Source organism: Peromyscus leucopus, chromosome 5 (assembly GCF_004664715.2).
Source record: "Peromyscus leucopus breed LL Stock chromosome 5, UCI_PerLeu_2.1, whole genome shotgun sequence".
NCBI lineage: Eukaryota > Metazoa > Chordata > Mammalia > Rodentia > Cricetidae > Peromyscus > Peromyscus leucopus.
The window spans coordinates 49547748-49569777 of record NC_051067.1 but is presented as its reverse complement, the minus strand read 5'-3'; the positions used below and the strand labels follow the sequence as shown (position 1 = coordinate 49569777).

General features: G+C 38.2%; 1 protein-coding gene across 1 annotated transcript in view; it reads right to left on the bottom strand.

Moving 5' to 3' along the window:
- The window catches only part of Ryr2 (ryanodine receptor 2), a 593927-nt gene that overhangs the window by 62239 nt on the left and 509658 nt on the right, over nt 1–22030 (bottom strand). The window contains 7 exon segments of the mRNA XM_028859656.2: nt 3827–3900; nt 4674–4750; nt 7303–7382; nt 8908–9007; nt 10220–10276; nt 19477–19500; nt 20699–20752. Coding sequence (XP_028715489.1) covers nt 3827–3900; nt 4674–4750; nt 7303–7382; nt 8908–9007; nt 10220–10276; nt 19477–19500; nt 20699–20752 — 466 coding nt within the window.

The window sequence follows — 22030 nt, the reverse complement described above, 5'->3', positions numbered from 1 at the left end:
AATAGTGAGTATACCACACAGCCACCAAACACAGTTTCCAAAGGTTTTTAGGTTTTGTGTGTGTGTGTGTGTGTGTGTGTGTGTGTGTGTGTGATTTTAGTTTTTGTTGTTTTGCTTGTTTTTAACTGGGACATAGAGGTCTTTGTCAAAATGGAAGACATTTAGTAGAGAGCAGAAACAACAGAGGAGATGATACAAACTGACATGGCAACAGCTATAGTCAGAAAACAGGAAAGCCCATCACTCATCCAAATATGTATATACAAACCTGAAACTAACCCCTGGCTCCTAAGGAAATTCTCCTGATCAGATTAGGAATAGCACCAATAACAGTAAAAATTTCAAAATAAAATAAAGAAAAGAAAGATTTTGATGCTTCCACAAGAGGTGCAAACATTGGCTCAGCTCATGGAATTCACAAACTCACTGGAATGAAGCAGCATGCCCATATTTCCACCTTGGCCTTGACAGACAGCTGTGTGATGTCTACCAAGTCAGATCACCTTCCTGATACATCTGTCTCTTCACCCGTAACATCCGGCCCATAGCTTCCCTTACTGGAGGAGCTGTGGGCACCAGAACCTTCATTCACGTGAGTTCATGAGTTTTATAACTGCGGTCATATTATCACCACCAGAAACAGGCATCACTTCATGAAAACAGCGCATCAGGCTGAGCAGATACAGTCAAGTCATTGTTTGTTTCCCCAGTGCCAAGCCTGTGTGATGTGAGCCTTGAATGGAGGATGAAGGATTTTCAGAAGGATGACCAATTTTTCCTTCTCCAAAGAGGTGTGCACTTTTCTTCACTTTTACAGAATATTAAAAAATTAATGAACTGAGCACAGGAATGACAGGCACACACCCAAAGTGCATCACTACAAGAATTCTTCAGGTAGAGCTGGAGATGTAGTAGTACTATCAGAGATCAGGAACCAGTGGAGTGTTCTAATATGTTTCTTGTTCAAAAGCCTTCTTGACATACTAGGTTCCACTAAAAACAAATAAATAAATAGCCCACCCCTCTTTCTACCCTTGTTCCTGCACTGTCCTTCAGAGGTTACAAACATTGTCTCTTTGAAGAGTAAAATGGAGACACTATTTTTTTTTAATTTAGTCCCAGGGATGAAAATAACTTTTATGCCAAAGAACTTTTTAAATCTGTGATATTTTTCAAAGGAAGAAAAAATGACCTGGTGGACCTCCTGTTGGAAGGCCAGTGGCAGAGTCACTGGCTAGTCATAGGTCACTATTCCTGATGTAGCACAGATTGCCATGCACGTGATACAGTCATAAAGCCACAGTATGTTCATGATGGACACATCACAGTGGGATGGGCACACACATTCTGGGACTCCTTCATTCACACGGCAGTTGCAAACACTGGGCCCCTGAGGACCATTGTGTAAATGAAAGAAACACAAGAGGACAATTAAAACATTGTTATTTAAATCCTGTGGCCCCTTCATATCTTGTATATGAATAATTACTCAACTTTACAGAAATAAGACAAAAAGAAAGGAACACAGCTGTGTTTATAAATGTTTAAACAAAGGGACAGGATGCAGGATAGACATTAAATAATCTACTTATCAAAAGACAATAAAAGGAAAAAAATGAACAAAACAGTCACTACCGAGTATGTACACATAGGTAGCCTAGACAAAAAGCAAATAACAAACAGCCGCCTGCTTTTCATAGTTACCACGCTCATGAGTGATGACTGAGGAAAGGAAGGTGGTACATGACAGTAGTTGAAAGAAAAGGAAATGGAAAAGAGAAAGAAGTTGAACGTAGGGTTTTCATTTACTACTGTAAGGAAATAGATTAGGAAAGTGATTTATTAATCCTGGTAATTTGTGTGTGACACAAAAAACAATGCAGAGACAAAACCAACCTCTTCATGAGAGGTGTACATAACTGTTACACCCACGTGGCCCCTGTCATGGCCTCACTGTTATCAATGTCTGATTGGGAACTAAAACCCCTGCTCTTCTAATTCACATCTGGGTGACCCAGGAGGAAACACCCTGTGTGTCTATCTTCCTTTTGTTGGAAATGATTGATTTTCTTTTCTTTTGTCACTTCCTGTTCTGTGTATGGTGTGTGTGTGTGTGTGTGTGTGTGTGTGTGTGTGTGTGTGTGTGTGTTTCCATATGTGCATGAGTACAAATGTATGTGGAAGCCTGAGGTTGATGTTGGAAATCATACCTCCACTTTATTCACAGAAGCAAGATCTCTCCATCAAACCCAGGCATCACCTGTATGGCTTGTCTTGCTAGCTAGCTTGCTCTGGGGAGCCCCTGTCTCTCCCTTTGGAAGACAGAATTACAGGTTTGCGACCATGCTCACCCAGTATTTTTGGGGGGTTCTAGGAGATCAAACTCTAGTCCTTACACTTGTAAGCTAAACACTTTAACCACTGAGCAATCTCCCCAGTCCCTGACATGGATATAAACAGAGTATGAGATTGAAAAACTGGATCTCGTTTAGGGGCTGAAACATTCTATAATAAGTGGAGGGGGAACTAAATTACCTTCAAATTCTAACCCAGGGAGTGAGACTTTAGGCAGAAGATTCATTTGCTTTTTGGTATTGTACATCTAAAAAAATACCCAGGATGCTGAGTTGCTAGAGGTAGGCAGGAAAGTGCCCCAAGGTTTCTAATGTCCCTCATTTCTCTCATGGGGCCCTGGGGAAAGAAAATATCAGAAGGTTTAGAATGGTGCTGGTGACCCTTTTGACAGGAGGAAATGATTAAAGGACCTGATGGCTGGACCTACTTATGAAAACATCACAAATTAAATAGCATAGAAGCCACATGGGCCTAGCAGGGTCACAATATGTCCCAGTAACAAAAGAAAGGAGATAGTAAGAAAGAAATGGCTCTTTTTGCTACTAGTAAGAACAAAAATACACAGACATAAAAAGATTAGTTCATTCAAAAATATTTCAGAATGGCCAGGAAAAACTACAAATGGCAGATGGCACAACATTTACTTTTTGAAATAAAATTAATCCAAGGAAGGATGCAGTGTTCCAAAATCTAATATGCCACCTGCCACTGTGCTGAGTCTAAGTCAGACCAGCAAACAGAAGCAGAGAAACAGGCAGGGCCCCACAGACACTAAAATGGTTTTAAAATCAGACATAAAAGAATCAAAAGAGATTGAAACAAAAAAGTTGAAGATAATTTTTCTTAATAAATATTCCTAAAATGAACAGGGTACCACTGATGACTTCTGCTTTCAGGGCATTATTACATGGCCATCTTTCTATTGATAGAAACATTCTTAGATGGCATGAGCTCTGGGAAATGTCTAAATAAAGTAGTTACAACTATTTAAATATAAAAAACAACTCTGTTTTTTTTTTAATCAAACAAGATCTGGACTTGAAAAGATGAGAGAATGGTAACTATACCAAAAAGGAGGGAATAGGGTGAGAGAGAAACTGAAGGAGATGAATGGGTGGTTGTCCTAAGGAGGAAGAAAATGAGCCTGCAGCTTGCTAAAATGGCCAAAGAAAGTGAAATATTATCTCTTCTTGCATATACTTTGATTTTGCAGATAAATCTCCAACAAAGGTCTTTATCTCTTTTTAGTATTTTATCTCTTTGTAACTATCCAACTAGGAGAAGGGGCATTGACAGTAGTGTCAGGATTAATGTGGAATATAGGTTTTAGAGGTGAACTTTCAAATGAGCTCCTAAGCATGTTATCTATTTAAAAGTATTTCTGACTCTCCCTTCTTGAAAATGTAGTTGCAAATGAACACATCTCAGGAAGAGCAGGGACAAGGGCCCTTTCTATTGAAGTGATCAATACCTGATCCTTCTTCAGTCACCATCCCAAGTCCTTCAGCTTTGTTTTGCCTCTCAAAGGCATTCAGGTCGAGGACACTACAATTAAAAGGAATAAGACATTCACAGGACAAACAGGTCAGTTTCTTCGTTTAGGGAGGCAAATGCCTACACACTAAAATACCTTCAAATGTGCACTAAATGGTAGTATTTGCTGAAAACATTTCCCAATCTACTGCATTCTATTTTCATTTTCCTAGAGGCAGACCAGCCAATCTCCCAGGGCCCACAGTGAATGATCTATGTGAAAGTCAAGTACAAGGTTCATAGATTTCATCTCAGAGAGAATATTACTGTTAACAAATGTGCAGAAATAAAATGGTTGTGTTTCTGCAACTGGAACTGCTTGCATTAAGCTTGTATCAAGCTTATCAGTCAAATGTTCCCTGAATGATTCTAAACAATGTAAAAAATGGAAAATGACTATTGCAATGAGATAATTAGAGATCACTATGAAAACAAAATGAGAAATGCCCCCATTAAAAGTGCCTTCAAAGTTCCCAAATAATGCCCAACAGAATTTTCTGTTTTACCTTGTCTTAAAACAAAACAAAACTGTAAGGCTTATTTTCAAGTACAGAGAAGGTATTTCATTCTCAAAGGTCCCTATTTAAGCCCACAGACTCTGAAAATACCTACTAAAGTGTTACTTAAGACATTACTAACACTACAAACAGGACAGGCAACAAGACACCACCTACCAACTCCTTGTTCATGAACCATTCTTGTTTGTCTAATAACTGTTGTGCAATACAAAACAAATACTTTGAATCATGCCACTGTGTAAAGCTGGACCAACTACATATCCTCACCTACAAGACTGCATGAGGCCCGCCAGGCTCTGGAAGAAGCCTACATCCTTCTTCTCCTTCAGGTAGTCCAGCATCTTCTACAGAAACAGAGAAAACACATAGTTGCTGAGCACAAATGTGCTGTAAGCTTTTAAAGTAAAGAAACATGCAGTGACTCATCACTGTTTGAAATCTTGAGAATATGTGACTTTTGGACACTCAGCCTTCAGTGAGACATCTCTTTCACCCCATCAGGGAACATCACAAAAGAAGGGGCAGAGAGAATGCAAGCGCCATGGGAATGGGTGGAGTATGTGGAACACCATCTCCTGGATATGATGTGGTCTTACACTCTGGCTCTCAGCTGCTATGGTTACCTGCACAAGCCCTGCACAAAATTGGGACAGTCAACATTCCATCATGGAGGGGACTAGAGGCCCTTCCTTCTGTAAGGATCTTTAGGTAGTTAATGGTAGCTGGAGAATGGAAAGTCATTTTCTTTGGTGGTGCAAGTGCTGGCAAGTTGCCTGTGTTCCTGTGAGTAACAAAACCCTAATTAACTCATTGAGTCATCAAAAGAAAGAGATAAGAAAGCAGAAGAGGAATAGCTGTGAAAAGGAAGAGGAACAGTGGGAATGGGAGGGGTCAAGAGAGGGTAACAGGGCTGAATAGGATCAAAATATGTGTGTGTGTATACAAATGTCATAATGAAAGCCACCATCACATAAAAAATATGTGCTCATAAAGTGTGTATAAATAAATAATCAAGTTATGCTTTCTATTCTCAAACAAATGCTTAAAAGAAGTCTATACACACAAATACTGCTATTGCCATCTTTCCCATGACATAACAATAACTATTGGGAGTGAGGTTGATGCACACTGGCAGGTGTGGCTGTAGCTAGACATGAGCAACCATAAGCACCCTGTTGGGAGAGTGACACTGGTAATTTATTCCTGCCACTGCCTAAGCATTTAGACATTCAGATTTCTAGCACACATAACTCTGAAGGTTCATGTGGATACTGTGCACAGGGTTCGAGTCAAAGGTTGGTTCTATAAGCAGCATCAGCAACAGAGAGCTGGAGGAGGAACCTTGTGCTGATGTGGTAGAGCCACAGTTTTTACCATCTCAGTCGCAGATTCTGAAGTAAAGCAGGAACCAGTGACCCATTCAACAATTCTTCTCTATTCTCAAAGGGGATGTTCAGAGTCCATAATCAATATTTTGGTTAATCATGAATTCAAAACATGCTAAGGCAATAGTTAGATCTGTCTCGTCAGTTGCTTGCTACATAGCATCACAAAACAGCTATCCCTAATAAGGATATTGCTGTGGGATGGTCTGTATGTCAAATTACTCTGATTGGTCAATAAATAAAACCCTGATTGGCCAATAGCCAGACAGGAAGTATAGGCGGGACTAACAGAGAGGAGAAGGAAGAAAGGAAGGAGAGGAGAGACTGCCTGGAGCCTCCTCCAGGACAAGGAAAATGTAAAGTACCGGTAAACCATGAGCCACGTGGCAAAGTAAAGATTAATAGAAATGGGCTAAATATAAGAGTAAGAGCTAGACAATGATAGGCCTGATCTAATGGCCAAGCAGTTTAAATAATGTAAGCATCTGTGTGTTTATTTTGTAAGTGGGCTCTGGGACTGGTGGGACTTGGGGGCGGGAGCTAGAGAGAAATTCTCCAGCAACAGGATATTATGTTTGAGGAGTTTCAAATAAAAAGTGTGCATCTCCCATCCCTCTATACATGATGGTTCCATTTTGGATTTTTCAAAAAAAAAAAAAAAAAACTTTATGATGCTGCAATAGGGATATGCATTACATAGAATGCACACCTTGAATTTGAGATTTTTTTATAATTTAATTTAATTTTACATATCAGCCACAGATTCCCCTGTCCTCCCTCCTCCTGCCCCACCCCCCACCCCAACCCCATTTCCATCTCCTCCAGGACAAGGACTCTCCTGGGGATTCAGCTCAGCCTGGTAGATTCAGTTAAAGCAGGTCCAGTACCCTCCTCCCTTCACCCAGGCTAAGTAAGCAAAGTGTCCCTGCATAGGCCCCAGGTTCCAAACAACCAGCTCATTCACTAAGGACAGGTCCTGGTCCCACTGCATTGTTTTCCTAGCATGGCTATGTGCAGTGTGACAATCTCATACAATGCTAGGGGGCATCAGAGAACTATGGTTCTGCCTTCAAAGGACTGGGACCAGAGGGCAAATAACTCAGCCTCTAACTACATCCTGTGTAGTGGAGCTATGCCATCTCATAGGACTGGGGTAGTTAATAATGCCATTTCAACACATGGTTTCAACCTGTGATGAATTTATCAAACAAAACCCCACTTCTAGTTGGGAAGCATCTGTATATATGAGATGATGGGCACACTCAAGGGTTAGGGGAAGGTACTGCTTTGCTACTTAAAAGTCAAAGGGATCATGTGGAGGAAAAGAAGACCTTGAGTGGGAAGGGGATAAGAGGGACCAATGAGAGGGCAAACACTGTCATAGAACATGAGGTATTTGAATAAAAATGTCTATATAAAACATAGCACTTCATACAAGGGCTATGTGCTAATGAAGTTCTTAAGACAAATAGAAAATCATATCGTGTGGCTTGCTCAACAATGTTAGTTACCTGCTGTACTGTGGAGTTCCCACCATTTAAAATAGCAATGCCCAGTTTCAAAGTAGCAGCCACCATTGGTCCAGTTTCACCTTTTTAAAGACACAGAAACAATAGAATTCCATTTCTTTCATGATGTTAACTTATGTTATCTCAAACAAACAAACAAACAAAAAACTGCAACACACTTTTAAAGTCCCTATTGCCCCACATAAGTCTCTGTTATGGAAAGAGGGCCGACCGGCGTATGTAACAAAAAGCATGAATGCAATCAAACTACACCAACCTTCCACTGCTAATATTTTAATTATATTCTGTGTAATGTATTCAAGAATGGAAACTACATGAAGATATAGGAAAGAATGGGAAGAAAACTTGACTCTGAAATACTAAGACTGGAAGTACTAAGGTTCAAGCTTATGTGTGTGTGTGTGTGTGTGTGTGTGTGTGTGTGTGTGTGTGTGTATATATATATATATTAAGATTGTAATATATCCATATTAAGATAATATTTAAATGAGTTCAAGCTACTTAGAGCTCCCCTGAAGGAAAATGTCTTGCCTTCCTTCAAAAGTATTATATTTTAACTTTTGTCATTTTCATTCATTACTCTTAATATATGCATATACTCTTATGTATATTTTCAGTTTTAAGCTAATTGGATAATGACAAAAAACTATTTGTCTATCATTGGTTGTATCTTGTTTCTATATTATTAACCTCTACTTGGGGCAATAGAGTTTAATAAGATATACATTACTTAAAAAAACACGACTTTTTTCCATTTTTCACATTACCATTTGCATTTGAGTACAAGTAACATTAAAAGTGTTTCTCTCATGTCCTTTACTTCATTCACTTCTTCCTCAACATTTATTTTTCATTCTTTCTTGTTCTCTTTTCTACATGTCACACTGTGCTCACATGTACATTTGTTTATATATAATGTACAAAATAAAATCTTTAATCTATAAAATTAGCTACATGCAGTATATGAGAGAGAAGATGTAGATTTTTTTCTGAGATCACCTCGTGACATCATTTAATATTCTACACTCTAAGTCCACCCATGGACGTGAGTTATGAAAGAGGATATGAAACTATTTGTTCCTTTAGTTCTAACTCCATTGAGGATTTTTTACTTTTTGGTGGTAGATAAGTGCATAAAATATATCTGATATTGAAAGTATAAAAGTGTGAAGCTCCACACCTCTGTTCCAAATGAATACTCTAACTATACAGAAGTTCACTGAGTTATATATTGTGTCTGGTTAATTTTATTATGTGATTTAATTTAGCAATTTTTTAATAATATTTAGAAATTTATAAAAAGTTTTCACAAAGATGTTACTAACGTGGGAAAGTAATCTTGAAATGACTGGTTAATGAGGTGAACAATCTTTTATTAGTTTTAAATGATTCATATAAGATGTCTAAACATTTCTATCAAAATTCAGCAAATTATGGCCCACGGACCAAGTATAGCTTCTAACTGCACCGTAAATAAAGTTTTATTAGAACACAGACTTTGTGTTCAGTATAGTATCTAGAAAATGAATAAACCTCTTCTTTGCTGGTGCTGAATGGTGACCCTAGGGGAGAGGAAAAAAACCTTACCTTTGCTGGCACTGATGGTCTGAAGCACCATCTCCGCTGCCCCACGGTCATGCAGTCTGGCTTGCTGGTAGAGAAGTTTCTGCTTCTCCATTTCTTTTTCCTGAACACAAATCCCAACCATTTATGTAGTGGCTATCATACATCACAGTAGTTCTCTACAGACCACATTTCTAGTTATCTCTTCATGTATGGGCTCTATGACAACATTATGGACCATTTCAACACCAACAATGTTATCAAACAGATAGGCACATATTCAACTCATGGTTTTGTTTTGTTTGTTTTTTTTCCCTTGATATTTTTCCCGATATACTTTTAGTATTGGTTTATCAGGATGCATTTTTTTTCTCAATTTTAATTGGTTGATCAGTCCAAAGCCTGTTTCACACTTCATCTTTGAAACTTGCACGTTCCGATTGATACATCTGTGCATAGAGTTGGTCATGTATTTTTGGTAATCTCCTAGGTCATGGCCATAACTTGATACTGCTCAGCAAATGGCTCGAGTTGCAAGTTACCAGTGAATCACAGAAAAACAAAAACAAAAAGAACATTAACTTAGACGTCTTGGAGTTTAAGCAAAATTGAAAGCTGATATGGATAAAAAAGGTAGGCTTCAACTGAGTCGTGGATTTATGATACAGATCACCCCGATTGCCCCCCAAAGAATAAGAGAAGCAATGTGCCTTTATATTTTGTATTCTCAGGAGGTAACAAAAGAGACTGCATGGTGCCGCTAGAGCAATGGCTGGTGTTTGTTCTTTTCCACTTAAGCTACCGCTGTGAACATAAAGAAGGAAATCAGGAGGAAAATATAAAGGCACAGCAAGTTCAAGGCTGGTATGATCATTCACTTGAGCAATCCAGTTCGCTGGAGAATTGAGACGGAACTAAGCAGTATAAGTTGCAGAGTGCAAGTTGCATAGAGCCCTGTGACAGCGCGTCCATCAAATGGCGTGGTAGAGAAGCTTAGTCAATGGGACATGAAACGCTCAATTAGTATCATGTCCGTTAACACAACGGCCAAAACATAAGTGACCTAGGGCAGTAGGCACCGCAGCAGTAGCCAGGATGACAACTGTGCCGCCGTCAACTTTCCATCCAGAGTACGGAAAATAGACATTGAAAGATGGAAGAGGTTTAAAAAATGAAGGCTTGCTCATTACAGAGTATGAGAAAGAAAGTGAACTAAAAGGAGGGGGGCAGGGGAGAAATGGGCTCAAACAAATGAAAAAAAAGAAAGAAAGAAGGAAAGAAAAAGAAAAGAAACCTTCAAATCAAAAGCAACCAACACAGACATTTATGCTGTTACCAGAGAGTTCTCGCCGAGGCTGGCAAATTTGTTTCTTAAATCTTTGATAATATCGTGCTGCAAAAACAAAATTGATCAGGTGTTTTTGTTGGTTTTTTTTCCCATACTTTAGTTAAGAGCTCCTGTGATAATTTTTTCCTTAAATTATGTGATAGGCCTAAATGGAAGCAGAGAAAGAAAAATAAAAGAGGCCGCTGTGCTTCGTCTGTAGCCATGCTAACGTTAGCCTGAAAGGGTTGCCTTCATGTTTAAACCTCTTCCTGAGAAATCAAAAACAACAGAAACGAAACCACACAGACACACAAAAACCATACTGTCATTACAACACAGGTGTGAGAAAACAGAAAAAAAAAAAAAAAGACCCTTTTGTCTGCTCTTCAATCGTGGTTTAAAATTCATGAGCAACAGCTGATTCTTCCTTTTGGACCCAACACTCTTTTGCTTTCCATCTGTCGCCAGAGCTGAAAACGGAACCTGTATTTAATGTAAGCCTAACCAACTCCATCTCCAAAGAGACTCTCAGGAAGACAAAGACAAGAAGTTCCACTCTGCGGAACTGTCCCCTACCACTTTTCACTAACCAAAAAGGCCAAGAGGTTGGGGGAAAAAAACATCCATTTACCAAAAGCACAAAGATAATCCCCAGAAAGCCACAAAGAGGACAAAGAAAATAAAAGCAACCATCTGCTGTTTGTGCTCCCAAAGTGGGTGGATTGGCTCAGAGACCTGCTCAGACACCTCCTAATCAAGCTCCCATTGTTATCTTTATCAAGGAAATCACACTGGATACTTGAGCTCAGGGAAACCAGGGAGTTGACAGGACAGCAAATCACCTTCTCTTATAAACACAACCCCTAGACAAAGACCATTTTCAATTTTCATATCTGACAACTAAATTTCAATAGTGATGAATATTTCTGGAAGAAACAGAAAATATTGGAAAACAACTGGGCAACTGAGAAATACTGATAAAGAAGCAAAACAAACACACAAAACCAAAACCAACCAACAGCAACAACAAAGGCTCCTGCTTCATGAAGAAAGGTTGCAAATTTTCTCTTGGTTCCACTGAGCTGGGGGCTCGCTCTTCTGATCCGTGTAGGATTTTTTTTTCTGGTACATTGTCCTTGGGAGCTTCGTCCAGGTGTATCATTTTAATTTCTCATTGAGATATTTTATCATGCCATAAAATAAATAAAATTAGAAAACTAAAACAGAAAGATGGATTACATGGAAAGAAATTGTTTTTCCTTCAAACTGCATGTGAGCTTTCCTAAGAAAATTGCAAATTTGAAAAATATTTTTTATTTATCCTTCCTTCCTTCCTTCCTTCCTTCCTTCCTTCCTTCCTTCTTTCCTTCCTTCCTTCCTTCCTTCCTCTGTCTCTCTATCTGTCTGTCTCTGTCTCTCTCTCTTTCACTCTGACAGTGTTCTAATATATAGCACAGTCATCCCAGGAACTTGAGATCCTCCTCCCTGCATTCACGAAAGCCGTGGAATCCAGGTGTGCTCCATCATGTCCAGCATTTGAGGAAGGTTTTTGAAAACTCACTTAATGCAGACACAGAATCTTAGGTTCCCTGAGCCTTGCAGATTACATTTCCTTCCCTAAGGCTCTTACAGAAACACCATTGCAGCTTTGTCTTTAGCTATTCCCTGGTGACAAAGGACGAGAGAACAAAAGCAGCACCATGGCCTGCATGCTCCTTGAGACAAAACATTCTGATTGCCAAAATTATCAGCTTTCTGCTGTTCTAACCAAACTGGTGTCTTTTCAAGATCCACTAGGGTCATGAACCAGACCCCTGATCCAACTGCACGCCTTGATGGAAATACAGGTATCAGGAATGTTTCCTTCTTGTGTAACTGCAGCTCTTGACAACATGACTCATCTTCTTTAAGAGACCCTCAAGCTTCTGCGCTGGTGGGAAAACAAAAGCTTCTGAAGAGGAAATAAAGATATACACAGTTCTTCGATGATTTTTCCTTAGCTGAGAATTGAAATAATAATGAACTTCAACTGTTCCTTGATCCTTGAGGGAGAAAGTAGCACATCCCAAAAATGAAGATGAGAGGGTAGTTTAACCTGAAGACAGCAAAGACGAGCAGACTGCTAAAAAAGCATTTTCTCAGTGGCCTCAACATGGGGGTAGCAGAGGCCACACCTAACCAATCTGCAGCCCATGAATCAAAACAAAGAACTCAGTTGTGTTGATTTTTTTCCTCTATATTTCCAAGATTCCAATAAGGTCTTCATGCATTCCTCTTTAAGTAGGATGAAAAGGCTGATATAATCAAAACAAAGAGAAGTTTCCAAAAACTGAATTCTTCTTAAAAATGTCTCTCATCATTTAGTAATGTTTCAACATTTAGTCATGCTCCAACTGCAAATATCCTTTGGTATCTTAAAATAAAAGGTGATATGGAGTGTTTCACAATTACTAACAACTGAAAGAAAATATGAAAGCTAGGAGATCAGTTGAACAAAAGCAGAAGACAAAGACAAAGGGGTTGAAGAGCAGAGAGGTACATTGGTTTATAATGCAAACAAGCCAAATTAGAGTAAAGAAAACCACCACCGTAAGTGAGAGTCTTGTGCTATTCTGCAGCTAATTGTGTTGTGTTCCAGCTTTAGATTGGCCTTTTTATAGAGCTAATTTATGGATATTTAAAAACAAAAAGCACTGAAAAGAATATAACTTTATTTATTGATATATGCTTTCCAATTTCTTAACAACAACAACAAAAAAAACTCATATAGTGTTTACCAATAGAAGGCCATATGAGGATGGGAGCCTGTTGTAACCATAAAACCAGCAAATACTTAGCATATTATACTGGATATATAGGAATTTGGAAGTGTTCCAGAAAATTTGAATGAATACCAGATAGGATTAGACAGTGTGACACCATAGTACCATGTAGGTGTGATCATAACTTGAAATATTGCAAGTGATGTCTTCTAGTTTGAAAGATAAGCAACTAATGAATTGTGGAAGTATATTTAGTTCCTTTCAGCACAAGGCCAAATGGGACTTCAGAATTATATTAATGCAAATAAATCATAATTATCAGATGTTACACTTTAGTTTGTTTGATATTTTCTTTCTACCTTTCATTCTCTTTATGACTGAACTTTCAAACACTGCAGCAATTTCACAAAATCCTACCTCTCTACGGGATGGACATAATTTCTATCGCTCTCTAATGAAAACAGAAAAGAAAAAATATGTTATGATTCAAAGCATGTTTTGCTGAAATAAAAGGTTAAGTGAAAGTCTCACTAACACAGCCAGACAAGAGAAACACTGAGCCAGAAGTGGATGTTCCAGCCAGTGTGCTGGAGGCTCTGAGGGCAAGATTTATTACACAGTGTGTTCTCACTGTTGACTTCTTCCAATATCATTTCTACCTAGATCTGGGGGTGAATAATGTTCCCCCTTGATTCAGCATTTTCAAAGCCAATTTAGAACAAATGTTAAACAATACAATCAGCTCAGTTGAAACATTTTCTAGCAGGTCTAGCCAGTAGAAATTATTCTCTATCACAAAAAGCTCCATTAATGGACCATTAAAAACTAGGGAAAGACAATTCTAATGTCAAGACCAAATTGACAAGATTTAGCCAACGTGGCTTATTCTGAGTACAAAACTGATTTAAAACTACCTTCATCTCCTACTTGCTTTTGTTTAAAATGTCTTGAGTACAGAAAGAAAATACCATACAATCCTTTCTCTACTGACCAAGCCTGACAAAAGGAGAAAATGTTGACCACTAGGACTATAAAGCCATGGTTAGATCATGTGATGGTTCATCTCCACTGTCAATTTAACAGGATTTAGAATGACCTAGAGGACAAGCCAAAGGCTTGTGTGTCTATAGGAAGTTTACCAAAGGGTTCAACTGAGGAGGGAACTTCATTCACAACCTGAATGCAAACAGCACCATCCGTGGGTGGGGATCTCAAACTAAATAAAAAGAGGAAAATGAGCTGAGCATCAGCATTCATCTCTTTCTGCTTCCTGAGTGCAGATGCAATGTGACCAGCAGCCTTGTGACCATGCCTCTATGTCTGCCCCCTTGTGTCAGATTGTGCTCTTCCTTTCACAAGTTGTCCTTGTCAGAGCCATGAGGAAAAAAAGAAAAACCCTAATATAGTTCATGAAGGTATGGGATGCCATATGAATTGTGGGAGATAGGGAGTTAAGATACCTTTCAGCACTGAATGGCCCACAACTCATCATTTGATTTTTTTTTTTTTTTTTTTTTTTTTTTAGAGACCATAACTCTATAACTTGCATTTCCATGGTTCTCAGTTCTCAAGTATGGTTCTTAATTCTAAACTAGACTAATTCTGGACAAATGGTTGTTCTTAATGCAGCTCCCAGTACCTAATTGAGGGTATCCCTTTAGCTTAGAGCAGAAATTTTCTACAGGTTACCTTAAGGATGCACATGCTTCTTCCATCCTTGCATACACTTAGTATCTATCCTCAGATGGTACACCATCATTACCTTGACAGAATTATCGAGAACATTTTTCATTATGTCACAACTCGTCCTCAGGGAATAAATTCTATTGTATCATTAAATTTAAAAAAAAAAAATCTGTTTCTCTCAAAGAAGACTTTTTGCTTATTGATGTAATTAACAAGTATTGTGATTTCAAGTTGGCTCCCAGAAAGCTTTGAGTCAAATGTGCTGATAGTCACCACACACTGGCAAGATTCTGGCATGGGTTTAGTGTGTGGATTAAATTTATTGTTGGGACTCTTTCCTCTGTGGTGTGCAATACTTTATCTCTCTGTCTTGCTGTATTACATACAGTTACATGATATTCTAAGTATCAAATGAGGAAAGACAAGGATACATGTTCTTTCTTATTTACTCTACATAACTTGGTTAAGGATAAGCTTCATCCAAGATTATTTTTTAAAAGCTTAGACATGAAGTCAAATTACTGTAATATGAAAAACAATATGAAAACATTCTAACTTTAAGTACATGTCCTCTACATGGTATGGAAGGGTCTCATATTCATGTACATGAGTTATATAAAATGTAAAGGACTGTGCTTCCCAGTTTCTCTTATGAGGGTTAGCATCCCACATCCTCCTAGTAACTTTACTCTCAAAACCTTGGACTTAATTCTGAGCCCTAAAGGCTCTATAAGTGACTGTGATTATAAAATCTGGGTGCTACCACAGCAAGCCTATACCAAGGAAACTCCTTCATGATGGAGATGGTCAGGCCTCAGTGCTGGGCTCTGGACAAGCTGGGGCAAAATGGATCTGGCTTTCTGGGGTTGACTGTAAGAACCAGTGGATACCAGGAGGCAAGGAGAAATGAACTTCTCTTACCAAAACAACATTGGAGATACTCATCTTTTTTCCTATCCTACAGGAGCCACTGACCCATATGCACATGGCCTCTTTGGAGGCACTCCACCACTAAACAGCAATGATACTGTTCAGTAGCTATGGTTACTTCTTGTACTTCCTTTCTTCCTTCTATCATTTCTCCTTTTCTCTAACTCTTATTTCCCTGGAACTATGAAACTTTCAACCCAAATGACATGTTAGCACACAAGCTTATGGTTTCTGTTTACCAGGAAACCTGAGCTAGCAACACACTGTATGGAATCACCAGGTTGATAAATATAAATGAAATTGACAGATTGCATCAGTGTTCCATCAAACTCCTCAGTCCCTGGCTCTCTAAGATTCATTTGTGATGCTTTAGTCTGTATTCTAGATGCGTGAGGCTTCCACGGTGGGAGTTAAAGATTTCCACTTTTCTTGATAAAGGAATTGCTAGATCAACATTTTATAAACACAATTCTGTGTCTGACTCTTAGATATTTCATAGTTCCTGTTGCTAAATAAACCAAAACAGAGTTCAAATTATGTAGTTACTTGGGGCAGAACAACTTGTATCCAATTCAGTTTTTCAAATCTATGAAAAAATGGAGTTCTTCAAAATTAAACCTTTAGGGTGTCCTAGCATATGTTATATTATCACTGGGAGATGCTATCTATTATCGCGCCATTAGACAGTTTGGCTCTAAACTGATTCCTCCAGCCTTTGTGTCATGGTTTGAACCATGAGATGGGTGCTGGTATGGGCATTGATTCACAAAAGGCATATCTTTAGCTACATCTGAGGCACATCCAAAGAAAAACATGCAAAACTCCCTAAACCCTTACCAGAATTCCAGCTCAGCCACAGGTAAATTTAATACTTAAGACTCAAGAAATTGTCCTGAATCTAAACTACAAAAAAATAATAATAGGACCTCAGTGATACTTGAGAAAATTTATATCTGAATTGGAACTCAGAAAGAAAGAGAAAAGGAGATACAACTTATTTATCATGTAAGAAAGGCAGTCAGAAGAGTAGTCCATATTCTGCCCTTCTCACTTACCATTCCACTTTCACTAACTTAGATTTTCAGTGGGTTATAAAACTGTACTTTAGAACCTTAATATTCCACAAAAATGTGCTCAGTGAATTATCTTTTCAAATGAAGATTTTATTTTTAATCATGTGCACGTGCGTGATATGCTCATGGAGAACAGAAGAGGGCATTGGATACCCTGGATCCGAAGTTACAAGTGGTCATGAACTGCCCTGTGTGGATGCTGGAAACCTAACTTGGGTCCTCTGCAGTAAGAGGAGCAGTATGCCCTCTTAACCAACGAGCCAGATCTCAAGCCAAGGTTATTTTAAAGTCATATCCTCAATTGCTTGATGCGAGCAACAGAGCAGCCAGCCATCTGAATAATGTTTCCACGGAGTTTGATAAATCTCAAAAGGTAAATAAAGCATTCAGCTGTAATAGTTGACTTGCTGAGTACCTGAAAAAATACTTCTCCCTTTTCAGTTAATACTGGCCACTTTCTAACATCTAATTACCTTTTTTATTATTTTAATATTGAAGTACCCACAGATCTAAAAAAGAATAATTAAGTTTGCTATTGTGGTATTAAATGGGCAAAGCCAACAGTTTTGTGCTAAACTATAGAGGAATAGGAAATTGACAGTTAAACTTTATAGATAAACCAGGTGAGCTTCAGCAGGATCACACCAATAAGACACACAGGTGATGAAAAGAGAAGAGAACTAGTGGACACTTTGGTCCCCATTTGCTATTTTCTGTGATTTTTTAAAAAAAAAAAAATTATAGCCATTGGGAAATTTTCTTGTAACTTCACATTTCTTAGCATAGCTATTTCTGTACTCTTCTTAATGTCTTTGCTAAATATGCTACAAAGAACTTGAGTAGAAACTATGGCCAGTTTTAACAACCTACCAGGGACTGGGATAAAATTAATGTATCACTTTTTTTGTTTTTTCCAAACTTATATGACATAATTTATTCTATGAGTTGTTGAAACTGGCAAATAATATTTCAGTCACTATGACTTACAAGAAAAATTCTGCAATTAGATTACACATAAATTCTGTCAAACAACCAGACATCTCCATGTAAACACTCTTGTGGATCACTAAATGGATAAGAAAAGTAATCACTCAGGTGTCTATTTAAGCTTTTTCCCCCTGTTTTTGGTAGCCTCACATAGTCAACCTAAGAGTACATGGTGTTCATAAGTGATGGGTTGCATATAACTTGTTTTTATACTCTGAAAAATGTAATAACACTTACTTGTATAGCAGGCATTTTGCAAAGAATAGCAAATTACTGAATTAAACATATATCTCCTAAATCACATAAAAATCATAAAACAACTAGTATGGAATTGAAAATCCCCAAACATAGCCTACTGTTTTACTTATGAATGTGTGGCAACTTCTAAGAGCTTTAGAATTTTGTCTTGGGCTGAGCTAGTCAAAGCTGCTGGCCCACTTCTCCTATTTGGAAATTAACAATCAGGTCTCACCATCAGATGAATTTGACCATTGCTCTAAACCTAAAGGTAGCCTTCTTTTCTCTCTGCCCTAGTTCTGTTCTGTGGCTGATTCTTCTCCCCAGCTTGACCCATATCCTACACTCTAAACATCACATTTGTCATGTTAGCACTTCCCAGGAACATCTCCAAAGCCTCTAAGTTTAGGACTGTAAATCAATTCCACTGGTTTTTAGATCTTCCTAGAATTCCAATCTTCCAAGTACTTTGTCTGGCTATAGACACTCCTCATCCTGCTTCATCCTATCCACTCCTCCTGATGCACCTATCAGTGGACTCTTGGTCATAAATGCCTGTGCTAGCCAGGAAACCAAGTGTTTGGTTAATTTCAGAAGGTTCCTTTATGTTTCTATCATTTATAGGAGCTCTACCTAAGGTGAAAATCAATATGAAGGAAGTTATTATTAGAGCCACTATTATCTATTATAGAAACTTACTTTGTTTTTAAGTTTGTTGTCCACTATATGTCATGGATCATGGTGTCTATTAGATTGGAGCTGAACTGTTATTCACTTGGATTTATAAAATTACAATGATCCAAATATGTAATAAGAACAATATATTCTAGTCAGCTAAAACATTGCAATTTGTTTCTTCTAAATAGAGTCTTCATAACAGTAACTGAAAAAATAAAGCCATTAGGAGCATTGCCTCCCCAGGGTATTTATGATCAACTTTCCTGTAAAAATGACCTCATGAAAATAAAATTCAAACTTTACATAAAATATACAAAATAAAAACATCTTGCAATTCTAGGTCAAAATTTCTTCTATTTGCAGAATTTCCAGATGAAATATTTAAAATGCCAAGAGGCAGAAATAATCATCCAGAGTCCTTTTCTTTTAATGAAGTGCCAAAAATCAATGTTAAAATTATGATACCTATACCCCAGGTGCCAATTAAAGGAACAGGAAAAGGAAAAAGAAAAAAGAAAAGAAAAAGCCATCCTCACTAACCTTGCCAGTAATACCATTTACCATGTCTGCTTTACATAAGGAAACAGGTATGAGTAACATTCAAAGTGACGACGCCCAGGCCCTTCCTATGTGGGACAGTCTCTAGTTATATGTTTATCCGCTAAAAGGCCAAACTCATCCAGCACAGTATGCAGCTCAGCATTATCATGGAGGACACAATTTCAAATCATGAGTCATTTAAATGGCAAGAAAGAATAAACCAAGGAAGGGAAACTAAGCACTAAAAACTCTCAGAATGGTTCTAAAGATCTTTTCTTACAAAAGAGTCCAAGACTTTGGGTCTAATACATGTAAATGCCACAAGAAACTGAAACTCAGACCCAGACAGATACACACATACACATGTCTTTACCTTGCTGCGTTGTGATCCTGTGACCTTAAGGAAGGATGAGGACAAGAAGCAAAATAGCAATAAACAGCTGCTCTGGAGACAATGGGTAACCCGCAAAGGAAAACAGTATCATTTGCTGCCTGTAGACTGCTCTAAGTTACCTGTTCCCTTACAAGAAGGATGGACTTAAGACTAGAACTCACATGTGTTAGCAAGGATTGGACAGGAAATTAAACTTGGGGCATTTTGCTCAGCCAGCAATAGTCATGGGTCATTTTCAAATTATGTTGTTCTTTTGTTTGTTTGTGGTTTTTTTTAATACACTGACTTCAATGCTGCAGAGATGGTCACATTGGATATTTCTGGAAGTGTCATGGAATAGTCTCAGTTCATTCCTTGTTTCTGTGTGCTATGTTTCCACCATGAATTAAGGACTCATTGCTGGCTACTTATATTTTTCCAGACTTCTAGCTCAAAGTCCATATATATATAACTAATAGGAAAAATCTACTCTCCATTTTCTTCTAGTTTATTTCTCTTTTTTAAAAAATGCAGTAAATCAGAAACTGACAGTTTATAACAGCTAGCTAGTCTCCTAAAGAAGCAAAAGTACACTGTAAGCAAAGTAGGGAATGAAATGAACTTTCTTTAATGCTAATTAACATTAAGCAGTAATTCAAATCATAGGCAAATATTTAAAGGTTGAGAATGCTTGAGAAAATAATCATGAAATGGAATCTATCCTAGAAAAGATGCGCCTCTACTTCATGCAAGCAAACTGCACCATGGCAACCACTTACATATGTGTACTGAATGAGTGACCTAATTGGGCAGAAGTCAGGAGGCCAATTGATTCAGAAAAGAAAATGTCCAAAACCAATGGAATCATTAAAAACTTGATGCCATGTTGTTGTTCAATAGGTATTTTCCTCATGTGTCTATTGGCAATTACAGACCACAGTATCCCTAAGATGCGAGTAATTTGAAGTGGTCTCGTCTCTGTGGGCTGCCAGGTGCACTCATTCTGGACATATGGGCTTTACTGTAGGATTCAACTGCTCTGTGCTCCTTGCTCTTATCTTAGCAAACATTAGGACTCAGGTCTGTCCATCCAGCTCTGACATGCAGTTCCTGGACACAATAAGTTGCAATAAGCCATGAAGCAAGAAACAAAAGTCTGTTATAAGCTATGAAACAATGTCTCCAAATGGAGAAAAGGCAATTCTAGAAAGATCCATCTTACTTCAAAGCTCTTCACTTCTTCTTCACCGTCATCATCTTCCTCATCGTGACAACTCTGATTTGAGAGAGAAAAAAGTAGAGGCAACTATAATGAGGTAGAAAATGCAAAATGTTTGTTTAACCTAAATTCCAAGTGATTTGTATTAATCTTTCATGAGCACTATTGAAATCGAGTAGATATAAAACTTACACAACACCATCAGTGAATTGGTGAGCTAAAATAAAACTATATTTTATTTACAAGATTTTCCCTTTGCAAAATTCAAAGAATAAATGGCCAATTTCATCCCCAACAGAGGTTACTATGTGGTTCATATGAAGGTTCTCACACTTAACAAACTATTTGTCTGTGCACTTGGCTCATTCAAACCCAAGTGCAAACCTTCAATACAGGGAACCATCCTCGATTTTGTGGCCTGCCATTGCATGCATTAACTAACACCAATGCATGCCATGGCTATTATTTAAAATTGACACAAAGCAGTATGCATTGATTACAGTAATGTGTCGCATTAACAAGAATCTTCTAATGCCTTTAAATTCATTTTTATCATACTTCACCCAAGGAAGGAAGTGAATATTTGCTAACAAGATTATTATTTACACACAAAACACACACAACTTCCGTTCTACGGAGACACCAGAATATTCTTAGCTAATTCTCATGGCCCAGACTGCTGTAGGTAGATGTGGCAGAGGGAGATGGTGGCCAGGAATAGGACTCAAATGGAGGAGGGGAGGAGGTGGAGGCATAAACTCAGGTGGCAGAGGGCTTGGTTTCATCCTGATGCTGCCAGTCAGTAACTAGTCTGACTTGGTAAGTTACTTCTTTCTATGTCTCCTCTTCTTCATATTGACCATAAGAAAGACCATGTGGGTTCTTAAGGGAATAATATGGATTAATACAAATATCTACCACCTGGGAAAACTATATGAAAGCAATCTGAATTTAATAAATCACAGCTAATCACAGTGGTCATCAAAAGGAGCTGGTCATTAACCAATGCCTGTGGTGGAAAGAAACTCTCTGCCCACTGACATTAGATCATGCTAACTGTTCTGCAGTGTTTCTTACATCTGTTAAGTGCTCAGTAACTTGTGTGGTGCATAGAAGCAAACAGTGAAGTATGAGTCACAAATTGGAAAAACACTTGCAACTCAAGGAAACATGGTGCTTTGAGCACAGAGAGAGATGGAAGAGAGGGTACCAAATGAGACCCCCTCCCAACACCAAGTTTAAATTCTAAAAGGCTTCTCATGATCTCTGAGAATTTCAGCAAATCTGAGTGAAACTTTATTTTTTCTATTTGGAACAGCAGGCTTGTGAATAAAG